General features: G+C 45.6%; 1 protein-coding gene across 1 annotated transcript in view; it reads right to left on the bottom strand.

Moving 5' to 3' along the window:
* LOC144831773 (uncharacterized) overlaps nucleotides 1-22,026 on the bottom strand; it is a 126,571-nt gene that overhangs the window by 43,990 nt on the left and 60,555 nt on the right. The window contains 1 exon segment of the mRNA XM_078689023.1: nucleotides 11,155-11,159. Within this exon segment, the coding sequence (XP_078545149.1) occupies nucleotides 11,155-11,159 (5 nt within the window).

Genomic DNA, 22,026 nt, shown 5'->3' with positions numbered 1-22,026 from the left:
ACAGTATAGATCTGAAGATCGGACGCATGACGTCGTAAACTTTAAGATCATTTCACGCCAACGTCCCCCACGTGAGCGGAACTTCTCCCGTCTTAGGGTAGGAGGAGGACATCAACTCGCCAGCTACACAGCAAGAGTTGGAGAATGTCCAAGAAGTGAACCCACATTGACAAAGTAAGGAACTTGGGGTAGGGTTCCATGGGACGGAACATCTACAAGATGTGGACACAGATTACGATACTGGGTGAGCAGTTACACCAACAAAGTAAATATGTGATCGCTTACTTTAATTATGACTATGAGTGGTGGTATACGCAGGTGTATCGTGAACTAGAGCATTTCCACTGTAATCCAGGCATTCTTTCAGCGGTCATGACCCTTCCGACTGTGTGAAATGACACTATGAGTTGCTTCCGAATTGATTTATTTTCCACCTTTATACCGGGTGGGCAGTTACACCGACAAAGTATACCAGTTATCGATTACTTTAATTTTGTGAACTGGAGCATTTCCACTGTAATCCAGGCATTTTTTCAGCCTCATGACCCTTCCGACTGTGTCAAATGGCACTATGAGTTGCTTCCAGATTTATTGATTTTCCCCATTTATTCATATCAAATAATCATGCCTATTTATAACACCATTATGTATAGGTTTTATCTCCTTATAGAGTTTGACTACATCTAGCATTAGTGGGCGCATTTGATTGAAACGGATTTCGGTGATGGTAAAAGCGTTTTCCTGAGTGTAATGTGGCGTGGACACTGTTCCACGCTAAATGTTTAGTCCGATTTGAACGCAATGCTTGAAATATTATATCAATAGGGTACTGTGAGGTGGTGGCGTGGATGTGGTGCAAAGAGGGAAGAAGCACCCAGGCGTTTGGATTTTCTACTCCCTGATACTTTGTGGAGGATCAAATGGCAATCTAGTAATTAACTCTCTCCCCTCCATGTGCGTTTCCCATAGATTATGAAGTGTGCGTGAAATAGGAAACCCCATGTTGAAAGGAATACATTCCATAGATACCTTAGGCAGGATCAGAGGGTACTACGTTTTGGGATCCGGAGGGTCCTGATGAATGCCGGAGTGACCAGACACTGTGGCCACGATTTAAACGGCAGAAACATTTTCACACCTTGGCAGTAAGGAGGGGTGAAGGAATCTTAATCTTCTCCTGTCACCACTATCCTTCACGTTTTAAAAACTAGCCAGATGACCCAGGAATAAAGTTTTGAGTGGGTACACATCCAAGCTAGTTTTAACTTTCACTAGCTGCACTTTTCTTCAGTGATCACAATTTTTTTTTCTCTTCTTCTTTAGAGTTTTACATAGCGCGAACTAGACCCAAGGAATCGGGTATCAGAGCACTTTACATAAGCACCAGTTTCGTTACAGATGAACACATTCATTTTTTGATTATTTTTTTTTTGTTAGGCTTGGGGAGATCAAGTGATTTGCCCAGAATCACAGGATGTTGTGCGTCAGTTGCCGAGACTCGAAGCCGGTTCCCCAGGTCCGAGGTCGACCTCTCTACCATTATGTCTACATCCTCCCCTCCCCTTTACTCCACCCCAGGCGTTGGTCTGCGCAGGGGTGTTAGTAAGTAAGCCCAATGATGAAGTACGTCACAATTTTGTGAGTGAGGGCAGTTTTTTCTCACTGAGCACATGCCACCTTTTATTATCCACTTCCCCACTCAAATCAAATCAAATCAAAAAGGCTTTATTCGGTACATTTCACACGACCATAAAAGCATACTAAAAACATCAGTTAAAAATATAATATTTACACAGTCACATATATTTACAAATACAGTCCATATTTGACAGAAAAATCCAGAGGGGCAATTTGATATGATTTCAGTAAAATCTTATAGATCCATTAATCTTCACAATAGATAAAAATACATAAGTGTTTTTAATATCACATATTTTAAATATTGTGCGTTATATTGTCCGACATCAATTCTCATACATTTTCATAGGTTAGGACCACCAAATGGGAACAAGTCTTTCTCTTCTTAATAGACATTTGGATAAAAATACAGGCAGCATTCATAATCTTTTCATCCTCCAAGCTACATATATAATTAAAAGCTTCTTTATAATAATAACATTTGTTTGCCAGAAAAAGGGGTTTCAAAGCAAATTTGCGAATGTCCCTATAAAATTCACAAAAAAGTACAAAGTGCAGCGTGGTTTGGGAAGATTTTCCATCACAAGGACAATTTGGTAAGACATGGTACCTTCTCCTAATCTTAGGAAATGCAACCAGATAATGTAGGGTACCAAGTCTTAATCTAGACAGAAGGAATCTATGATGAACATTTCTTACTATAATAAGATAGGGCTGTATACCCATACAGAGCAGACGCTCATGGCAAGAAATGATGCTTTGTCTTACATTAGATTTGCCCTCCCTTACTAAGTCCATGACGGTAATAACGCTTGTTTTCAATTCTTTCTTACTATATTCTTGAATAGACATAGGTTCTTTAGGGTCTAGGGTTATTCTGCAGCTACTTATTAAAATTTGAATATATTCAAGCCACAGAATGTTCCTACGATTGTCTAGAGCCAGGCAATCAAGTATTATACTCTTAGTAAACATGGCTTCTTCCTGTGTCCAAATTCCATGCCACAATGTTAAACCAGATGTTTTTATAAAATCACTAATATAGGGAACAGACAATTCTCTATGTGCTAACCAGTTGGATGTAGAGCTTGGGACTGCTAGCAATCATTTTAAGAACGTATTCTCTTGTGTTTGGAGGATTACAGTATTAGCTCTCCCCAATAGGGCTGGGCTATAACATGCAGTCGAGATTGCTTTACTTCTGTATAGGGTGAGCATTTCCCTTATTGGTTTATTTCCTATTTTTTCAGCAAATCTAAAAATACCTACTATACTCCGTGTAAATTTTAAATTTGATAATTTAAAATGTGAGCCCCATGTACCATTTTCGTTACACAGTAAACCCAAGTAAGTAAAGCTTTCCCACTCCTTTGTGTGTGTTGCAGTCATAAATTGGGGAGGTCAGAGTAGAGATGTCACCTCTCCCCCCTTCAGGTTGTGTTAAAGTGAGTACTGTGACCACCAGTGTGTGTACAGTGGCTCATGACCATGAATCATGCAGGGGTGGTGTTGGGTGCCCCACACGCCCGGGGGTCCACGACGAGTTGTTGCAGGCTCCCATGCAGAGGGTCCGCCTGTTGCAGCAGCAACAATGTTCCGTTGTAGAAGTAAGTACCTGAGAGCGAGCCGGCATTCATCCATCTTCATGTAAACTTGTGCCATATCTGTTATTTGCTTTTAAAAGACTATCCATACATAGCTACCAAGGTTTCAGATTGCAATGTATGACATTAATTGACTTCTGATGCAGATAGATAAAAAACTAGCATTTACACGTGGCATTTCTTGAGACCAGTTGTGAGTAGCCCCGTAGCTTGTCCCATCTCTCCTCAGTGAATTGTTTGCTCTATGTTTCCTCCCATGTTCTTATTTGAATCACCTGGTATAATTCGGTCACAGCCTTACATCCAATGACCATCCTACAGGTGGGCTTACTGGTGGGCTTTTAGTAGGGTATTTGTGACACATAAAATAAAGGCATGTTTTGCTTCAAAAATCATGAGTATCCCACCAGAATCAGGTCTGTCGATATTTATGTTTCTGTTCATTGATCAGCACATTCTGCCATGTCGTCTTCCGTTAATTTCGACCATCTCTGAAGAATGCCCTGGTACTTGAGTGTCCTTCCACTGTTTGGGTTGTGGGATCTACTTTACCCTGCTCCCTTGATGTCTGCTTACAAATCAATCAATCAAGGAATTGCAAGTGCCCTACTCAACCGTGAGGGACTCAAAGCACTGAGGGGGGGATGTGGGCGAGCCCGCAGATGTGTTTAGCCAAAGAGCCAGGTCTTGAGGGTCTCCCTGAAGGTGTTCAGGGAGGGGGCATCTCTGAAGTCTGCCAGTACCTCATTCCAGGTCTTGGCTGCAATGTGAGAGAAGGATCTTGCACCTGCTCTGGCTCTGTGGATGTGCGGGGTTACGGCCAGTGCAAGGTTGGAAGATCGGAGGTTTCTTTTGGGTACGTGGAATTTGATTCTTTTGGGTTTGTTGTTGTGTATGCTTTTGTAGGCGTGAGTAAGGATTTTGAAAGTGACTCTTTCCCCCACAGGGAGCCAGTGAAGACTTCGTAGGTGTTGGCTGATGTGTTCGTGTCGGGGGATGCCGCGGACGAGTCTGGCGGCGCTGTTCTGTATTGTCTGGAGTTTTCGGATTAGGGACTTGTTGATGCTGGCATAGAGTGCATTTCCATAATCCAGTCTGCTGGTGATGAGTGCAATGGTGACTGTCTTCCTTGACTCAGGGGGGATCCCCTTGAATGAGTGATTAGTCAAGTACGATGCCAAAGTTCTTTGCGTGGTCTGAGGTGGGCTTCCGAGGGCGGTTGGCCACCAGGTGCTGTCCCATGCAGAAGGGGTGGCACTGAGGACGAGGACTTCTGTCTTCTCGGCGTTGAGGCTTCAGGCAGCTGTTGGACATCCAGAATGCAACGTCTTGCATTCCTTTCGGGAAGTTGATTTTGGCAGTAGTGGGGTCTTTGGAGAGAGAGAGGATGAGCTGGGTGTCGTCGGCGTAAGATCTGAGGTTGAGGCCGAGTTGTCGGACGATGGCTGCGAGGGGGGCCAAGTAGATGTTGAAGAGGGTGGGGATCGGTGATGAACCCTGTGGGACTCCGCAGGTGATTTCCGTGGGGTCGGAGAGGAAGGGTGGGCGTCTGATCCTTTGGCTTCTTCTGGTGTGGAATGATCGGATCCAGTCCAGGGCTTTTCTTTGTATGCTGGCTTCGTGTAGTCTGGCGACTAGTGTGCTGTGGGAGACGGTGTTGAAGGCCGCTGATAGGTCGAGGAGGATGTGGGCTGCTGAGTGACCTTGGTCCATGAGGGTACGGATGTCATCTGTGGGGATGAGTAGGGCAGTCTCTGTGCTGTGGTTGCTTCGGAATACGGATTGGGACAGGTTGAGGACGGCGGAACAGTTTTAGCCTCACAGGCATACTCTGTGTGAATGTATTTCGTTACCAGAGGCTTTTTTTTCTCTTTTTAATACTTCATTCAATAGTTTTGTTTTAATGATATTCACATATATATTTTAAACTTGCCTTGTAACTATGCCCTTACCAGATGCACATCCAGACCGCATACTTTAAATACTTTCCTCAACTTTCTTTGTTTATTTCTTAATTTCAATGGCACGTACACTTTAAACTTTCCCAGTGACTGTATGTCATTGACAGATGCACATCCAGGACGCAAACATTTATTTCAACCATTTAAAACAAATTTCCATATTATATATTTTTACAGACTTGAATTGCAACAGATTGTTACTTTTAAATAGATCTACTTACACAGCTAACTAGAGTAATAATGCTACATCTTACCCCAACACCTGTACTACCAACCTGCTGTAAGAAAATAAAGAGCTATGACGCAGCCAGCGCTGGCCACGTCATAGCGCTTTTTTCTTAACTGTACTATTTGTTTTTGTTTTTGTGAAATCGGTTGATGTTTGCATACTTTCGAGACAACAGTGTTGCGTAACAAAAGTGTTTTTCAAAAACTGATATATGGTTTCTTTGACTAACTTACATTTATTTGATGGACTCAATATATTTTCAAAAACTCACAAAGTATTGCAATCTGTTTTTTCACAATCTTTTCATTTCATTATTTTAACTGACCTTACTGCTGCAAAGAGCCTGAAATATAAGTAAGGGCACTCGTGAGAGGCCCCTGCGGTGAGCGGGCCTGAGACAGCTTTATGAAACTGAACAGAACTCAACTTGTTGTGCAGACAGTCCGTGGCTGCAGAGTTCTGAGCAGAGTAACTTGCACAATTGCTTCAGGAGCTCCCAGCTGTGAAGTTACTTTGTGCAGCTGCCTGCATACAGGGAAATGCAGTGCAGCCTCTCAACTTACGGGCAGAATGAAGACGTGCTTTTGGCATCCTGTGCTGCAGGAGATAGTACGGTCTACAAAGCAGGTTGGAGATGCAGTCCCTCCTCCTGCCCCAGCAGACAACAGGTCTCATGGGATTTCTAGTCTTTTTACCATACAGCTACAGTGGTTTGGCGTCCCGCACTGTGGGACATAGTCCAGGGCAATATAGCATGTAGAAGATGCGGTCCCTCCTCCTCCCCTAGCAGACAACAGGTCTCCTGTGATTTGTAGTCCCTTTACCAGGCAGCTGCAGTGGTGTGGCGTCCAGCGCTGCATTTGAGAGTCCGGCACTATATAGCATGGGGCCCCTCCTCCTCCATCAGCAGACAGACAGGTCTCCTGGGACTTATAGTTCCTTTAGCAGGCAGTCTGTTGACAGTGCGCGTGGCTCTTCGTTGATAATTAATGCTTGCCACTGCGGGGTGCTCTCCAGACCAGGCCGAACAGGGCTTTTCGGGTGGTCAGTCATAGCTCCGATCCTGTGCTTTCCTTTCTCCTCTGATTCCATACTCTTGCATGGACACGTACTGACTGGTTTGTTACTGCTTTGGCCTTTTACCATAGGAGAGCAGAGCCACAAAAAGCACAGTCCCTAGAGACTGCCTGTGCCTAGGGGCGATAGCCAGGCTATGGTGTCAAGCACAGGAAATACATGCCTATAAGAAACACTTTGCTTCGGGGGGCGTTCCCACCACTGGCCCAAGGGTTCATTTGCTATCAGTCCACTCTCTCAAACTCAGATGCCTTTTTCAGCACCTTAAGTATTACAGCTGCCTCCAGACCTCCTTCCTGTCACGCTGGTTCTCCCTCTTCCCACAACAAAGGATACAGAGTTGGTATACATAATAACCTACCAAGTGTCTTTTCAGACACTGAAAGCCTCAATCTTATTAAAGACAGCATTACTCCTCCACTACTGTGACTTATAGTCAGAATGCAGTCCTTGTTGTTCAGAAAAAAAGACTTGATAATAATTCTGTGTTTGTCAGAAGACTGAGGACGTTATCCTGACTATAAATGCGTACATTAAATAATGGTATACTTATCTACACTAATCGTAGGCTGAGACATAATGCAATGATTAATGATACACCATATAAGTTTGAGACTCTTACATTGATTCAGCACAAGTATTTTCAATTAAATTAACCTATAAGAAACAGGTATAGGATTTCTATTTTAGCAGAGTCAATATTTTTTCTCTAGAAGTTAGGAGTAGGAATTCATTTTTAAGATTCAAAGACCTCTTTTTTTAATGAGATAAATTAACAAAATTAATCTGTTCCGTTTAATAGAACTTTTGAAGCTACTTAAAGGAGTAAGTGTATGTTTAGGGCTCGAGCAAAATATATTATTGTTTAAGTCAATTGCTAAATGGAGAAATATTAAATAAATGCGTACATTACATAAAGCTATACTTATCTACACTAATCGTAGGCTGAGACATAATGCAATAATATCTGATACACAATATACGTTTAAGACTCTTACATTGATTCAGCACAAGTATTGTCAATTAAATTAATTAATAAGATATTTAGGGATAGTGCAAAATATATTATTGTTTAAGTCAATTGCTAAATGGAGAAATATTAAATATGAATGGCTACATATTTAACAGAGACAAATCCTGTGACATAACTTTTAGTGTCATATTTTACTGAGAAAATAATTAAATTAAATGTGCACAGGTTTAAAAGAATATGTTATGTTATGTTATGTTATTAGTTCATTTTTATAGCGCACGGCTACTCAAAAAGAGTGTCCCGGCGCTTTTATTGGAGAAGGCGAAGAAGCTGCACCATAATAACATAACACCAAAAGAAAGACTAAAAGAGCAGTAAGCCAAGAATTCAAGAGAGAACGGCTACTGGGTAAAAAGCCACGTTTTAAGGCCTTTCCTAAAAACCAGCAAGCTAGTGGCTCCCCGCAGGGCCAGCGGCAAAGAGTTCCATAGCTGAGATGCCAGCAATCCAAAAGAGCGCCCACCAAGGCGCGCTTTCTTTACCCGAGGGACAACAGCAAGGTGCAGGGATTCCGACCTCAGAGATCTGGTCGGATGATAAAAGACCAGTCTCTTTTGAAGGTACTTAGCTCCCCCCTTGTGAAGAGCTTTATAGACCAAGGTCAGAGCCTTAAAGGCGATCCTCTTGCGGATGGGCAACCAATGTAAAGTTACCAGAAGGCCCGAGGCACTAGAGCGCCTACTAAGGCCGAAGATTGCCCTAGCCGCGGCGTTCTGCACCACTTGAAGGCGCTGCAGCAAGTACTCCGGAAGGCCCAGGTAGAGAACGTTGGAATAATCCAACCTGGACCCAATCAGAGCCTGAACTGTCAGCGTCCTATGTTCCACGGATAACAGAGGAAGAAACCTCCGCAGCATCCTAAGGATGCCAAAGCACATGCCCGACACCCCCAGGATCTGAGATTTCAAGGTTAACCTGTTATCCAGCTTCACCCCTAGATTCTTTGCAACCTGAGAGGAACAGGATGGAGGGAACATATCCCGAGGCCACCAAGTCTGCCAGACGGGTTCGGTGTCACACCCGAAGAACAGTACTTCGGACTTGTCGGAATTGCACTTGAGGCTGTTTAGATGGAACCAATGGAAAACAGCCCCAAGGCAATCCCGAATACTCTCCCCATCAAAGTCGCCTCCTCTCGTACACGAGAAGAGGAGCTGGGTGTCATCCGCATAGGATACGATCTGGGCACCATGCGACTCCACCAGTGCCGCCAACGGGGTCATAATGATGTTAAAGAGGGTCGGGCTCAAAACAGAGCCCTGCGGGACCCCAACTCCCAGAGGCGGCATCACGGCGGAATCAGGCGGGGCCCAGATCGTCTGCCGGCGGCCGGCAAGAAAGGAAGAAAACCAGTCGAACACCGTCCCCTGTATGCCTATCTCGCGAAGTCTTGCGAGAAGACCATCATGGGGAACGGTGTCGAAAGCCGCCGACAGGTCTAACATCACCAGCATGACTTTGCCCCCAGAGTCCAGAACCCCTTTAATGGTTTCCGAAACCTCCATATCATATCATCCATATCAGTGATAATTGATGTTTTGACTATAAAATTTTTTGTTTGTGTATGTATTATGGTCTTGAAGATACGGTCTTATGTGAAGCAAGGTGAAACATATGATAACTGTTTGTCTATCTGTCTTTTTTTAAATATATTGAAGATATTGTTTATGTAAACAATATAGTTGTGTTGTATAAACTAGGGCTCTGGTCAAGATGAATAGGCTTTGGCTTTCCCACCCACGGGTGCCTGGACTAAGTTCAGTGCTCCATCGCCTAAACAGAATTTCAAGTTATTGTCCCCCACACAACCCAGTGGGCATACGTGCCGTTGTGGTGTCCATGCTTTCTGGGTTACTAAAAGTTCTGCGAAGGGGTCAGGGATGCAGTGGTAATTCAAACCCAACTTTGTTCTTTAGCATAGCACTCACATGTACTGTGCTAGGAAAAGACACTATATATGTTTAAAAGTGTTTATTTCAACCATCTAATCCTGTTGCTTAGTACTTGATTAATAACCACAGAGAATATATTTTAAACTCCACTCACGTATGTTACTAGCAGCAAACATAATATGAACATTTATAACAAGACTGGAATGTTCCTTGGAGCTTAGCAACTGAAAGTGCTATGTGCTACACTATCAGAGTTTGGAGTAGCTAACTTGCCTCTAGAGTTTCTTGGGACTTGGTACACTGCATACCTGCTCACATCGGTAAAGCTGTGACTATCAGACTTAAGTTAAGAAAGAGTGTTCCTTTGGAAGGAAAACACACATCAGCTGGGCTTAGAACTGCTCCCCTCTGATCGGCTCTCAGCATAGAAACGGATGCTGCAGCCGTCTGGCAGGAGCTCTTGTGATAAATTGGGGCGAAGACCTCCCTAATTCAGTGGTCAATTCATGAGGTACATATAGTGTTAACCACTGTATTTTACTCTACATTGGGGGACTCCCATTAATCCGAGACATAACTGCTATGAAATAGCATGATACAAATATGTCAAACTAAACTACATGTATATTTTTCACATTCACTGTCGGACCTTGAAAGGCAGATATCATGGAGCTGGTAGCAGACTTGTGTCACCTTCTGTGGTGGCAAAGTTATTGTTTGGATAAATTGAAATATTCATGAGTTCTCCAAAAGATAATGACATGCTGCATATCGGCCACACACAGACAGGATAACGTGTTGGGAGTTTACAACAGTTGTGCCTCTAGTTATCTATTTGGGTAAATATTGTCTGTGATAACCATATAATCATGTACACAATGTTTAGGTAATATATGTATTTGTATTTTTGTGAATGAAGATTGTTGTAATGAAATATATGTGCTTTAGGATATAGTACAATGCAGTTTCCTAAATTAAGTAAGCATTTTGAGACCAGATGTTCAAGCTTCCTAGTCTTTAAGACATGTAGCTACACAGAGATTTGGTTGCTCAGGAAAGGCAGGATAATTCACTGGTTTTAAAAATGTTTTGTACAGCTGGACATTGAGAACAGAATTCCAGGAGAACACTGCCTAGCCAACACAGCCAAAGGATTGCTGTATTAAATGCAAAATCATGGTCAATTAGACTCGATAGACCTATCAGAGAGAGATAGGGATTCTCAGGCCAGGCATTCAACACAATAAACACTACATTACCACATCATAACATCTGATATGTCAGTAAAGGAGGTCTGCTTATCCTTACTCCATTTTAAATAGTGGAATTAATGGATGCTCCCATCAATAAAGTGTGGTGTCCACAATGGTCGAGCCAAGTGTGTTCATAATCCGGTAAGACTTTAATGAAGACGATAGGTAGCTTAAGATATTTGCCCAAACAGACAAAGCCGCACCATTTACCCGAGTGTGTCAATTTGACTCATTGTGAATGGGCATTGTGATCTGTAACATTTTAATAACGACACAACACATTATTAGTGAATCCTCATGCCCTTCTTTCTGCAGCTCCTGCGTCTCATAATGTTGGCGAGACACAAATAGGATCCCAGGTAGAAGGTGGACACTATGACCCCACAGTAAGCAGCAAATGTATGGAGACACAATGGCTTTACTTAAGTCCTTTTGCAACCAAAGAGAGCTGCACACTACTTTTACACATCATCTAATTCAACAGTACAGCCTCAGAGGATGGCCCACTGCTTTTACACAACATTTGATGCAACAGCACAGCCTAAGAGTATGGCACACTGGTTTTACATAACACCTAAAGAAAAACCAAAGGTGGTGATGGACCCAGGATGCTTGTTTCCGGTCCAGGGAAGACATGGCTTGGCAGTTCGGGCTGGACTGTTCCCATGAGGCACAGGGTCAGACTGATTTGCATATGGCCATGTCTGAACTGGGGTGGCGGAGTGAGCTAAAGAACGGTGATGGATTAAACCCAGATCAGTTGACTGGGGATGAATGTTTGTATTGTCAACGCTCCGTCCATCACCACCTTTGGTTTTTCTTTGTTCGCCCTAAGTTGGCAGGGTATTGAGGTTCTGAGATTCTGGACCCGTTTTATAAATGTCGTCGTAACATGACGATTTTGGTATCAGCGAACGGAAAATGGCGAGCGTACAATGTATGCGTGTTTTCGTCCTGTTCGAATAGCGTGTTCCCCATGAAATCAGGGATTCTGTTCTGAACCCTTGGGTTTCATTTTGTGTGCGCCAGCCATTTTGTGGTTGCCCTCACATAGGCCGATGACTAAGGCCGAATGAGTCCTTGGGACACGTACACCTTTAGCTGACTTCTGCGTGACCTGGGCAAGCTGACTCCGTTGCCCGAGGCCAAACTTGTGGAGCCAGTTCCTTCCTCGGCAGCTGGTCAAGATTGAAGATCAGGGCCCAGGACATCATAAACCTTTTATTGCACACAACTATGTCTTATCTTACTTACACCTGTCTCTGCTCCTTTCTTTATGGCCTGTTTACGATGAAGAGGTGCCCGTTTTTATTAGGGGTCCGTTCGATTTATCTGATGAAGAGTGTTGGGCCTTCCCAAGAAATTGATGGTGGGCTGGACAATGAAATGTGGGTTTGTCATGCCATGCTTTTTGTCGTGCACACATGGGATTGGTCAACTGTAAATAAGGAATGTTTGCCTGAAGCACAATATCTGGTATAAAAGGGATGGCTTGCTTTGTAAGATTGAGCAGTCTCCTACGAATATACAGCCTTTGTACTTCGTGGACCTCTGTTACTGGTTGCAGCCAATAAATTTGATACTTTGACGTCACCAAGAAGAGTCCGCGTTTCTGTAGTTCTGAGACAGGTGAATCCGGAGACTTCGGGTGTGTCCCCTGGCACCGCTGGGTTCTAAATAACCCGGTTCTTCATTTGGCGCCCAATGTGGGGCGACTTCAGCGGTACCGGTCCAAGCCGGAAGATCGTGAGGAGCTTCGTGTGGAAATTCTGGAGGAAGGCCAACCACTTCATCGACCCCTGTATGTCGTCGTGGTCCGAAGGTCTTTGCTGCGAGGTTCCCCGCTTTCCGACGGCTACAAAGGACTGCTGCCCCGACTGTCGCCCTGTCTTGGAGACTTAGACGATTTGTAGAGCGAGACGATAGACGGGTCTTCTGGTGACGTCATCGATACCTCAGTTAAGTATGAGTGGAGCGTCTCCCAGCCCTTAGTTTTTGGGTATCCCTTGGGATCTTTGATTTGGGTTCTTTGATTTGGGACTTGCAAGCTCCAAAGCCGAGGGACTTGTGTATTCACGAGACTATCGTATTCGATACTCCCTTGAAGTTTGAAGCTAGACTAGAGAGCGAAGATGCCTGGTCTTAGCAGACTTGGTAAGATATTTTGTTTTGGTCGTAACAGGGATTCCCGATTGGATGACTCGTGTCCGGTTCCTCCGATTGGAACTCCAACCTATGAGCTTTATGTGAAACATGGCGTGGGCCCCATCACATATAATGAAGTCTGGATTAGGTACACAAGGAGGGACGGTGTCCTCAAATGGCCCCAATATGGTAGTTTCTATACGGAAGTTTTAGATAACCTAGAAGTTAGACTTTTTAAGAAGAAAGCCCGGCCGGCGATGTTTGACTCTTTCCGCCTATGGCGAAAGGAAGCCAAACAGAAAGAAATTAAATTAGCGAAGAGAAATAAAAGAGAGAAGGGTGTCTCGATAATGCAAGCTGCTATACAGTTTAAGGATAACGAAGAAGAATAAGCAGTTGCACAGGCAACGTAAAATGGCGATTGATAAGTGCTACCCAGCTTTGCCGCTTCTTCAGCGAGATGCATCGAAGGAACTTGAGAAAGATCCCTTGATGTCGCATTTGTTGAGTTCGCCACCCCCTTATGTGCAGAGCGCTACAGCACCCCCGCAACCTTTAGTTGCGCAACCCCCGGTTGTGCAGCCTCTTGCTATTGTACAGCCGCCAGCTCCTCTTCAGTTGGCTCCTACTCCTTTGGCGCAGCCTCCTCAAGGGCCGCCGACCTTGCTACCTTCTCCGCCTTTCATTCCTGTGACTTTTTCACCTGTTCTCGCTACCTCCTCTGCTACTGCTCCTACGTTGACATTTTCTCAGTCCGCTTTCTCTCCTGTCCTGTCAACTTCTCCTTCTGATCGACAGAGAATGACTGATACTGTCACTACTCTCTTGTCTCCTTTCTTTGGGTCATTTAATATGACCCCTGTTTCAGAGCGTAAGCAGTTGCGCAGTCAACTGCCTGATTCCCGAGAGAGTGAAGTATTGGAACATTTAGCCCATAAATGGGTCATTCCTCCCTTAAGATATGATTTAGAGTCTGTTATGGATGTCTTCCGTCAATGGGAAGCACCGAAACAGAGATATGTCTTCGATAAGATGTGCGGTTTTCTTCGTGAGGAATGGGAAGATGATGATTTGGGACAGACTCCGCCGGAGTTGTCCAATGTGCAATCCGAGTTTGCAAAAGGCACGATTGTGGGTCTCGATGTTGAAAGAGCAGTTGCGACGTTGTTGTCGTTTAGGAGCGAGTCTCCTTCTCAGCCGCTGTTTGAGCCTGACGTTTCTGTTAGGAGAAAGGTGCAACAATATCCCATGAGAGAAGTTCCCCCAGTTTGGAGGGAAGGCGACCCAAACGCTAATCCAGCTGTTCTGCCTCATTTTCAACGTGTTTGGGTGCATGTTCCGTGGAAACGAGCCGAAGTTTTGGCCCTTAAGCAGACCTTACCCGACCCCCTTAAAAATCCTGCAGGGTATTATAAGGAATTATCACAGACTGCAGACTCATGTGTTATGAATCTAGCGGACGTGGACATGTTGTTTGGAAATGTGGTCCCGCAGCCTTTATGGGGTTTGATTCGTCATACTGAACATGCGCCGGAGTTAGGTGATACATGGGTTAATATTGGTGCTGCGGATGCGTGACAAATTGGTGGTGCTAAACCTGAGCCTGTAGTTGCAGAACTCCCTGGTAGGATCATTACCTACATGAAAACGTTAATGCCCACTATGCGAGTAAACTGGGACAAATTGTCTGCGTGTAAGCAGAAGAAGGATGAAACTGTATCTGACTTCTTCACTAGATTCGAAGAGACGTTTATTGACCATAGTGGTCAAGACATGAGTACAGAAGGTGGTCAACGGTTGTTTGTTGATAAGTTTGTGCATAATTTACTTCCTGAGTTATGTACCAAGTTAAAAAATTCAGAGAGTTCTTGGGCTGTTTCCTCTTCAGCACAGATATTGGCCACTGCGCAGTACTACGAAAATAGGGATAAGGATGAGAAAGATAGAGCAGACAAGAAAACTAAAGAGTTGAAGACGAAGGTTCTTTTACAGCAAGCGTATCCGCCCCGTAGTAGCCAGCGGGATTATCAACAGCCTCAGCGGTTTCAGAGAAACTCACAAAGGTTCGAGTCTCCTCAACCGCGTTTTCTGGTAGGCCCCAATCAGTGTTCATATTGTAAGGAAGAGGGTCATTTCAAGTGTAGTTGCCCTATTTTGTTACAGCGTATGAATGGTGTTTCGGATGCAAGAGGTCGAGGTGGTCAGCAAAATTCCCGAGGGAGGGGACGTGGAGGTTTTCCCCAGAATGCGCTTTCCTTTCCTCCGCAAAATTCGATGAATAGTTTTGATTAGCAGAATGGTGCATCTGGTAGGACGACTCAGTACTATGCTGACGACTACCATGTTGAAGGTGAGAATATGGATGGTAATGATTGCTAGGACAGCCATGGACAAAGAGAGGGAGTCGTTTCAGTTCCAGTAGATCAGAGTGGACCTTACGTTGAAGTGATTACATCAGGTGTGTCAGAGCCTTTTCTGTTGGATACTGGTGCTACGAAGAGTTCTATTATGCACTCTAGGCTCCCTGGCGCACCTTTGTCTGGCTTAACAAATGTTTCAGTGGGTTTTTCTGGTGCCCCAGTTAGAAACCCAATTTCTAATCCTGTGTCTCTTTCTGTTGGACCTCGTGAACTTGAAGCACCCCTTATTCCGACGACAGGTTGGGGTGAGAACTTTTTGGGATTGGATCTGTTGAAAAGATTGTATGCGACGTTGTATTGTTCTCCTTCGGGAGTACAACTTACATTAGGTAAGAGAGTGGTCTCTCCAATGTATTTGTCGAGGGATCAACTTCCGACGGAATTGTCTTCTCTTCCTGATATTCTTTGGGCGACTGGTCCTAATGATGTGGGTCTTTTGGAGATACCGCCATATGTTGTGACGTTGAAAGCGAATGTTAAAATGCCACGTGTTCCCCAATATAGGATCTCTAGTGATGGAGAAAGGGCGTTGCTAGCGATCATTTATGATTTGATAGAGAAAGATGTGATTGAAGAAACGAGAGGAAATGTGTGCAACAGTCCGGTTCTGCCTGTTTTGAAATGCACTGACTCTTCTCAGCCACCCGTTTACAGGTTCGTGATAGATCTTCGCGAGGTGAACAAGATAGTAGTTCCGCAATTTCCTGTTGTTCCAGATATCACTGCCTTACTAACAATGATTCCAGCTTCAGCCACTTGGTTTTCGGTGATTGATTTGAAGAATGCTTTCTTCAGCATCCCGATTGCCGAGGAGAGTAGAGATATTTTCTCTGAGACCTCTGAAGATATTTTCTTAGAGACCTCTGAAGACCCTGGAGTCTTTTGGACCAATCACTGAGGACGAAGCTCTTAAAGTCTTAGTGTCCGTTAAGAGTGGTTCCCCCCGGGACGTAGTCCCCATGAGGATCCTCAAACTGGTTGCCCCTTCCATTGTGGAACCTATCACGGAGGTAATCAAAGCCTCGCTAGGCGCCGGTGTGGTCCCACCCAATTGGAAGGGTGCAATAGTAAAAGCCCTCCTAAAAAAACTTAGCCTAGACCCCCTTGACATGGCGAACTACAGGCCCATCTCGCTACTTCCGGGACTCAGTAAAATCACGGAAAAATTGGTTAATTTCCAGCTATCCAACTTCCTTGAGTCCAACGGTGTGCTGAGAAGTTCCCAAACAGGCTTCCGCCCGGGTCAAGGCACTGACACCACCTTGCTGGCAGTCGCGGAAGAGGCACGTTGCATTTTGGACTCAGGAGGATCAGTGGCAGTGATCCTCCTGGACCTCAGTGCAGCGTTCGACACTGTTAACCATCGAGTGTTACTTCAGCGACTGTCAGATGCCGGAGTGAGGGGGACAGCTCTGAAATGGCTCAGGTCATTTCTTAGCGAACTGACTTTTCAGGTCTGGGAAGGGGGCGCACGATCGGCATCCACCCACCTCCACTGTGGAGTGCCCCAGGGCTCCTCCCTGAGCCCCACATTATTCAATGTGTACATGGCCCCCTTGGAGGATGTGGTGGCTCCATTTAACATCAAAATCGTGAGCTATTCCGATGACACCCAGCTGGTGTTTGCCCTCTCCCAGGCCACGGAAAATCCCCCGGTGCTACATTCCTGCCTATCCAAAGTCCACACCTGGATGGGGGAATCAGCGCTAAAGCTGAACGGCTCAAAAAACCGAGATTATGCTGATGGGGATGAAAAGTCCCTTTCTCCCCCGGTCTGCCTGGCCTAGCTGCCTGGGATCCCCCCCAAACCCAAGGCTGAGATCAAGAGCCTGGGCATTTGGTTGGAGCAAGATCTTTCCTTTAGGACCCAGGCTACCAAACTGGCTGGTGTCTGTTTCGGCCTTCTCCGATCTGTGCGCAAAGTGCTGCCTCTGCTTCCATTTGTATCCCGGAAGCTCTTGATCCAGGGCCTGATTATATCTAGACTAGATTTCAGTAATGCAATCTATCTGGGTGCCCCCGAGATCACTCTGAACAAACTTCAGCAAGTGCAGAATGCGGCGGCACGAATGCTCCACAACATCCCTATGTCACGATCGGCCAAACCCGCATTGAGGGCGCTGCATTGGCTGCCAGTGCGAGAAAGGGTGAAATTTAAGTCTCTCTGCCTTGCACATAAAATCTTGCAAGGCAAAGGCCCTCCTGCCCTTCAAAAGCTAGTGACCCCATATAAGGCAAATAGAACACTACGCTCAGACCAACAACACTTACTCATGATCCCCAGGGTCAAAAAGGCCCGCTCAGGAGGGAGGAGATTCTCCGTAAGGGTTGCAACCCTTTGGAACTCACTTCCTCTAGGTTTACGCTCGGAGCCATGCCTTCTGCGTTTTCGTAAACAACTGAAAACTTTTCTCTTTTGTTAAATCACTGTGCTTCTCTCTCTTTTAATCTGTTACTCTGTTTGGTGAAGCGCTGGGATGCTCTAGGGTAACCACGAGCTATACAAAACTGTTTTAATAATATTTTCGGCTTCTCTTTAGGAGGTCGAAGCTTCCAATTTAAGCGCGCTCCTCAAGGCTATTGTGAGAGTCCATAAATATACAGTCAGGCTTTGAAAACGCAACTTGATGCGATTGTCTTACCTGATGGCGCTGCTCTTCTTCAGTACGTTGACGATTTGTTCGTCGCTGCCGATACTGAGGAGATCTGTAAAGAAGCTACCTTGTCGTTATTGCGTCATTTGTCTGATTTCCATCACAAGGTGTCTCTTTCGAAGTAACAATATTGTCGACAAGAAGTGACCTACTTAGGTCATCTCTTATCGAAGGAGGGAAGAAGATTGACCCCAGAACGAATTCAAGCGATTGCGAACATGAGTGTGCCAATTACACAGAGAGAAGTGCATGCTTTCTTGGGTATTACATCATATTGCAGACAATGGATACCAAATTTTTCTCTGCTGGCCAAACCGCTGGTGGCAATGACCTGTAAAGATACACCGAATCCCCTCCCGTGGTCTGATGATTGTCAGAAAAGTTTTTCCGAATTACGCAATGAGTTGTGTTCGGCTCCTGTGTTGGGTACCCCCGACTACAGCAAGCCTTTCACACTTTATGTCCACGAGAAAGGGGGATGTGCGTTGTCAGTGTTGACACAATCTTTTGGGGACAAGCAGGGTCCATGTGCGTATTTCTCGTCGACTTTGGATCCGGTAGCTAGAGCGTTGCCGAGTTGTTTGAGAGCCACAGCGGCAGCAGCTGTTTCCATTTGACAGTCTGCTGGTTTGGTGATGAAAAATGTGCTGATTGTGATGGTTCCACATGCAGTGGATACCTTGTTAAACAGGACCAAGACACAGCACTTAACTAGTGCTTGATTGTCAGGTTATGAGCTGACACTTTTAGCGAGTCATGTACACATAAAGAGATGCAATACGTTGAATCCAGCTACGTTGTTGCCGATTTCAGTAGAGACAGATGTTTCTGAACAGCATGATTGCTTTCTCAGGAGAGAAGAGGAAACGAAAGGGAGAGTAGATCTTAGGGATACTCCTCTTGTGAAGTGTGATGGTACCTTATGGGTGGATGGTTCATGCTTCAAGCTTCCGAATGGTGATACGACTGCGGCATATGCAGTTACGACTTTGCATACGATTGTTGAAGCTGCACGTATCCCACATAATTCAGCTCAAGCAGCAGAGTTGATTGCACTTACGAGAGCGTGTGTGTTATCGAAAGGAAAGAGAGTGACCATATATACCGACAGCCAGTACGCGTTTGGTGTGGCTCATAGTTTTGGACGCCTGTGGAAGGAACGTGGGTTCCTCATGTCTCATGGAGCAAAGATTCAGAATGGTCAGCTGGTGAACGAGCTGCTAGAGTCACTTGCCTTGCCGTTGCAAGTTGCGATTGTGAAATGCAGTGCACACAAGAAGGTTACCGACGACATTGGTCGCGGTAATGCGTTTGCAGACGAAGTTGCGAAAGATGTGGCAAGGGATGTGATGAGCCGAATGTATGTTTCAGGCCCTGCAAGATGGATTGGTGATGTTGGGATGTGTGAGGATACGATAGAAAGCGTGAAGTCTATTCAAGCTGAAGCTACGGAGAAAGAGTTGAGTGTATGGAGAGAGAGTACCGGTAAATTGGATGCGGATGGTTGTTGGGTTGAGTTGTCAGAGCATCAGCGCTGGTTGTTACCCGATGCGTAAATGTAAATGTAAATGTGGGTGTACTTGTAAAGCGCACTGCGACTCCAAGGAGTATCCTGGCGCTGAAGACCGCTGGGGAACCCGTCCTGGTTTTCCCTGTGAGATGGTCCCTTTCTGGGCATCTCCAAGGTGAAACCAGGCATCCCCAGCGTCTGTGGGGGGCCGTTGTAGAGATGAGGCAAGCTTAATGCCCAGAGTTGCCGAGTGTGTTCCCTGGTTAGAGTAGGCACCGAGGCGAGAATTATCGAGTCCGTTTTGACCCTGGTCTACGACTCTGCCGCGTCGGGAATTAAACCCTGGTCCCGGGCCGTTCTCTGCTTACGGGTCTGCCGCCTCTAACCAGTGAGCCACACCACACCACTCCGTACGTGCTTGCAGTGGTTACGATTCAAAAAGGGGGTGGTGATGGACAGAGTATCTGAATTAAGCAGAACACTCCTACCCAGTCAAAAGATCAGGGCTTGATCCATCACCGTTTTTTAGCTCACTGCACCATCCCAGTTCAGAACCTGGCTACATGCAAATTAGTCTGACCCTGGCCCAGTGCATCATGGGATTAGGACAGACCAAACTACCAAGCCAATTCTTTACTGGAAAGGAAACAAGCTTCCGGGGACCGGTTTCTGGCATTACAGCCGTCTTCGGCCCGGCTTGCTTGAATCCTGATGGTGCAGTGAGCAAGGGACTCACATCTGAGCATACCCTTCCACACTTGTGGTGGCCAAAACGATTCAAAAAGGGGGTGGTGATGGACAGAGTATCTGAATTAAGCAGAACACTCCTACCCAGTGAAAAGATCAGGGCTTGATCCATCACCGTTTTTTAGCTCACTGCACCTTTCCAGTTCAGAATCTGGCTACATGCAAATTAGTCTGACCCTGGCCCAGTGCATCATGGGAACAGGGCAGACCAAACTACCAAGCCAATTCTTTACTGGAAAGGAAACAAGCTTCTGGGGACCGGTTTCTGGCATTACAGCCGTCTTCTGCCCGGCTTGCTTGAATCCTGATGGTGCAGTGAGCAACGGACTCACATCTGAGCATACCCTTTCACACTTGTGGTGGCCAAAACGATTCAAAAAGGGGGTGGTGATGCACAGAGTATCTGAATTAAGCAGAACACTCCTACCCAGTCAAAAGATCAGGGCTTGATCCATCACCGTTTTTTAGCTCACTGCACCATCCCAGTTCAGAACCTGGCTACATGCAAATTAGTCTGACCCTGGCCCAGTGCATCATGGGAACAGGACAGACCAAACTACCAAGCGAATTCTTTACTGAAAAGGAAACAAGCTTCCGGGGACCGGTTTCTGGCATTACAGCCGTCTTCATCCCGGCTTGCTTGAATCCTGATGGTGCAGTGAGCAAGGGACTCACATCTGAGCATACCCTTCCACACTTGTGGTGGCCAAAACGATTCAAAAAGGGGGTGGTGATGGACAGATGATCTGAATTAAGCAGAACACTCCTACCCAGTCAAAAGATCAGGGCTTGATCCATCACCGTTTTTTAGCTCACTGCACCATCCCAGTTCAGAACCTGGCTACATGCAAATTAGTCTGACCCTGGCCCAGTGCATCATGGGAACAAGGCAGACCAAACTACCAAGCCAATTCTTTACTGGAAAGGAAACAAGCTTCCGGGGACCGGTTTCTGGCATTACAGCCGTCTTCGGCCCGGCTTGCTTGAATCCTGATGGTGCAGTGAGCAAGGGACTCACATCTGAGCATACCCTTCCACACTTGTGGTGGCCAAAATGATTCAAAAAGGGGGTGGTGATGGACAGAGTATCTGAATTAAGCAGAACACTCCTACCCAGTGAAAAGATCAGGGCTTGATCCATCACCGTTTTTTAGCTCACTGCACCTTTCCAGTTCAGAACCTGGCTACATGCAAATTAGTCTGACCCTGGCCCAGTGCATCATGGGAACAGGGCAGACCAAACTACCAAGCCAATTCTTTACTGGAAAGGAAACAAGCTTCTGGGGACCGGTTTCTGGCATTACAGCCGTCTTCTGCCCGGCTTGCTTGAATCCTGATGGTGCAGTGAGCAACGGACTCACATCTGAGCATACCCTTTCACACTTGTGGTGGCCAAAACGATTCAAAAAGGGGGTGGTGATGCACAGAGTATCTGAATTAAGCAGAACACTCCTACCCAGTCAAAAGATCAGGGCTTGATCCATCACCGTTTTTTAGCTCACTGCACCATCCCAGTTCAGAACCTGGCTACATGCAAATTAGTCTGACCCTGGCCCAGTGCATCATGGGAACAGGACAGACCAAACTACCAAGCGAATTCTTTACTGAAAAGGAAACAAGCTTCCGGGGACCGGTTTCTGGCATTACAGCCGTCTTCATCCCGGCTTGCTTGAATCCTGATGGTGCAGTGAGCAAGGGACTCACATCTGAGCATACCCTTCCACACTTGTGGTGGCCAAAACGATTCAAAAAGGGGGTGGTGATGGACAGAGTATCTGAATTAAGCAGAACACTCCTACCCAGTCAAAAGATCAGGGCTTGATCCATCACCGTTTTTTAGCTCACTGCACCATCCCAGTTCAG

The sequence above is a fragment of the Lissotriton helveticus genome, chromosome 1_1 (genome assembly GCF_964261635.1).
Source record: "Lissotriton helveticus chromosome 1_1, aLisHel1.1, whole genome shotgun sequence".
In the NCBI taxonomy this organism is placed as follows: domain Eukaryota; kingdom Metazoa; phylum Chordata; class Amphibia; order Caudata; family Salamandridae; genus Lissotriton; species Lissotriton helveticus.
This window is presented reverse-complemented; position numbering and strand designations above follow the sequence as displayed.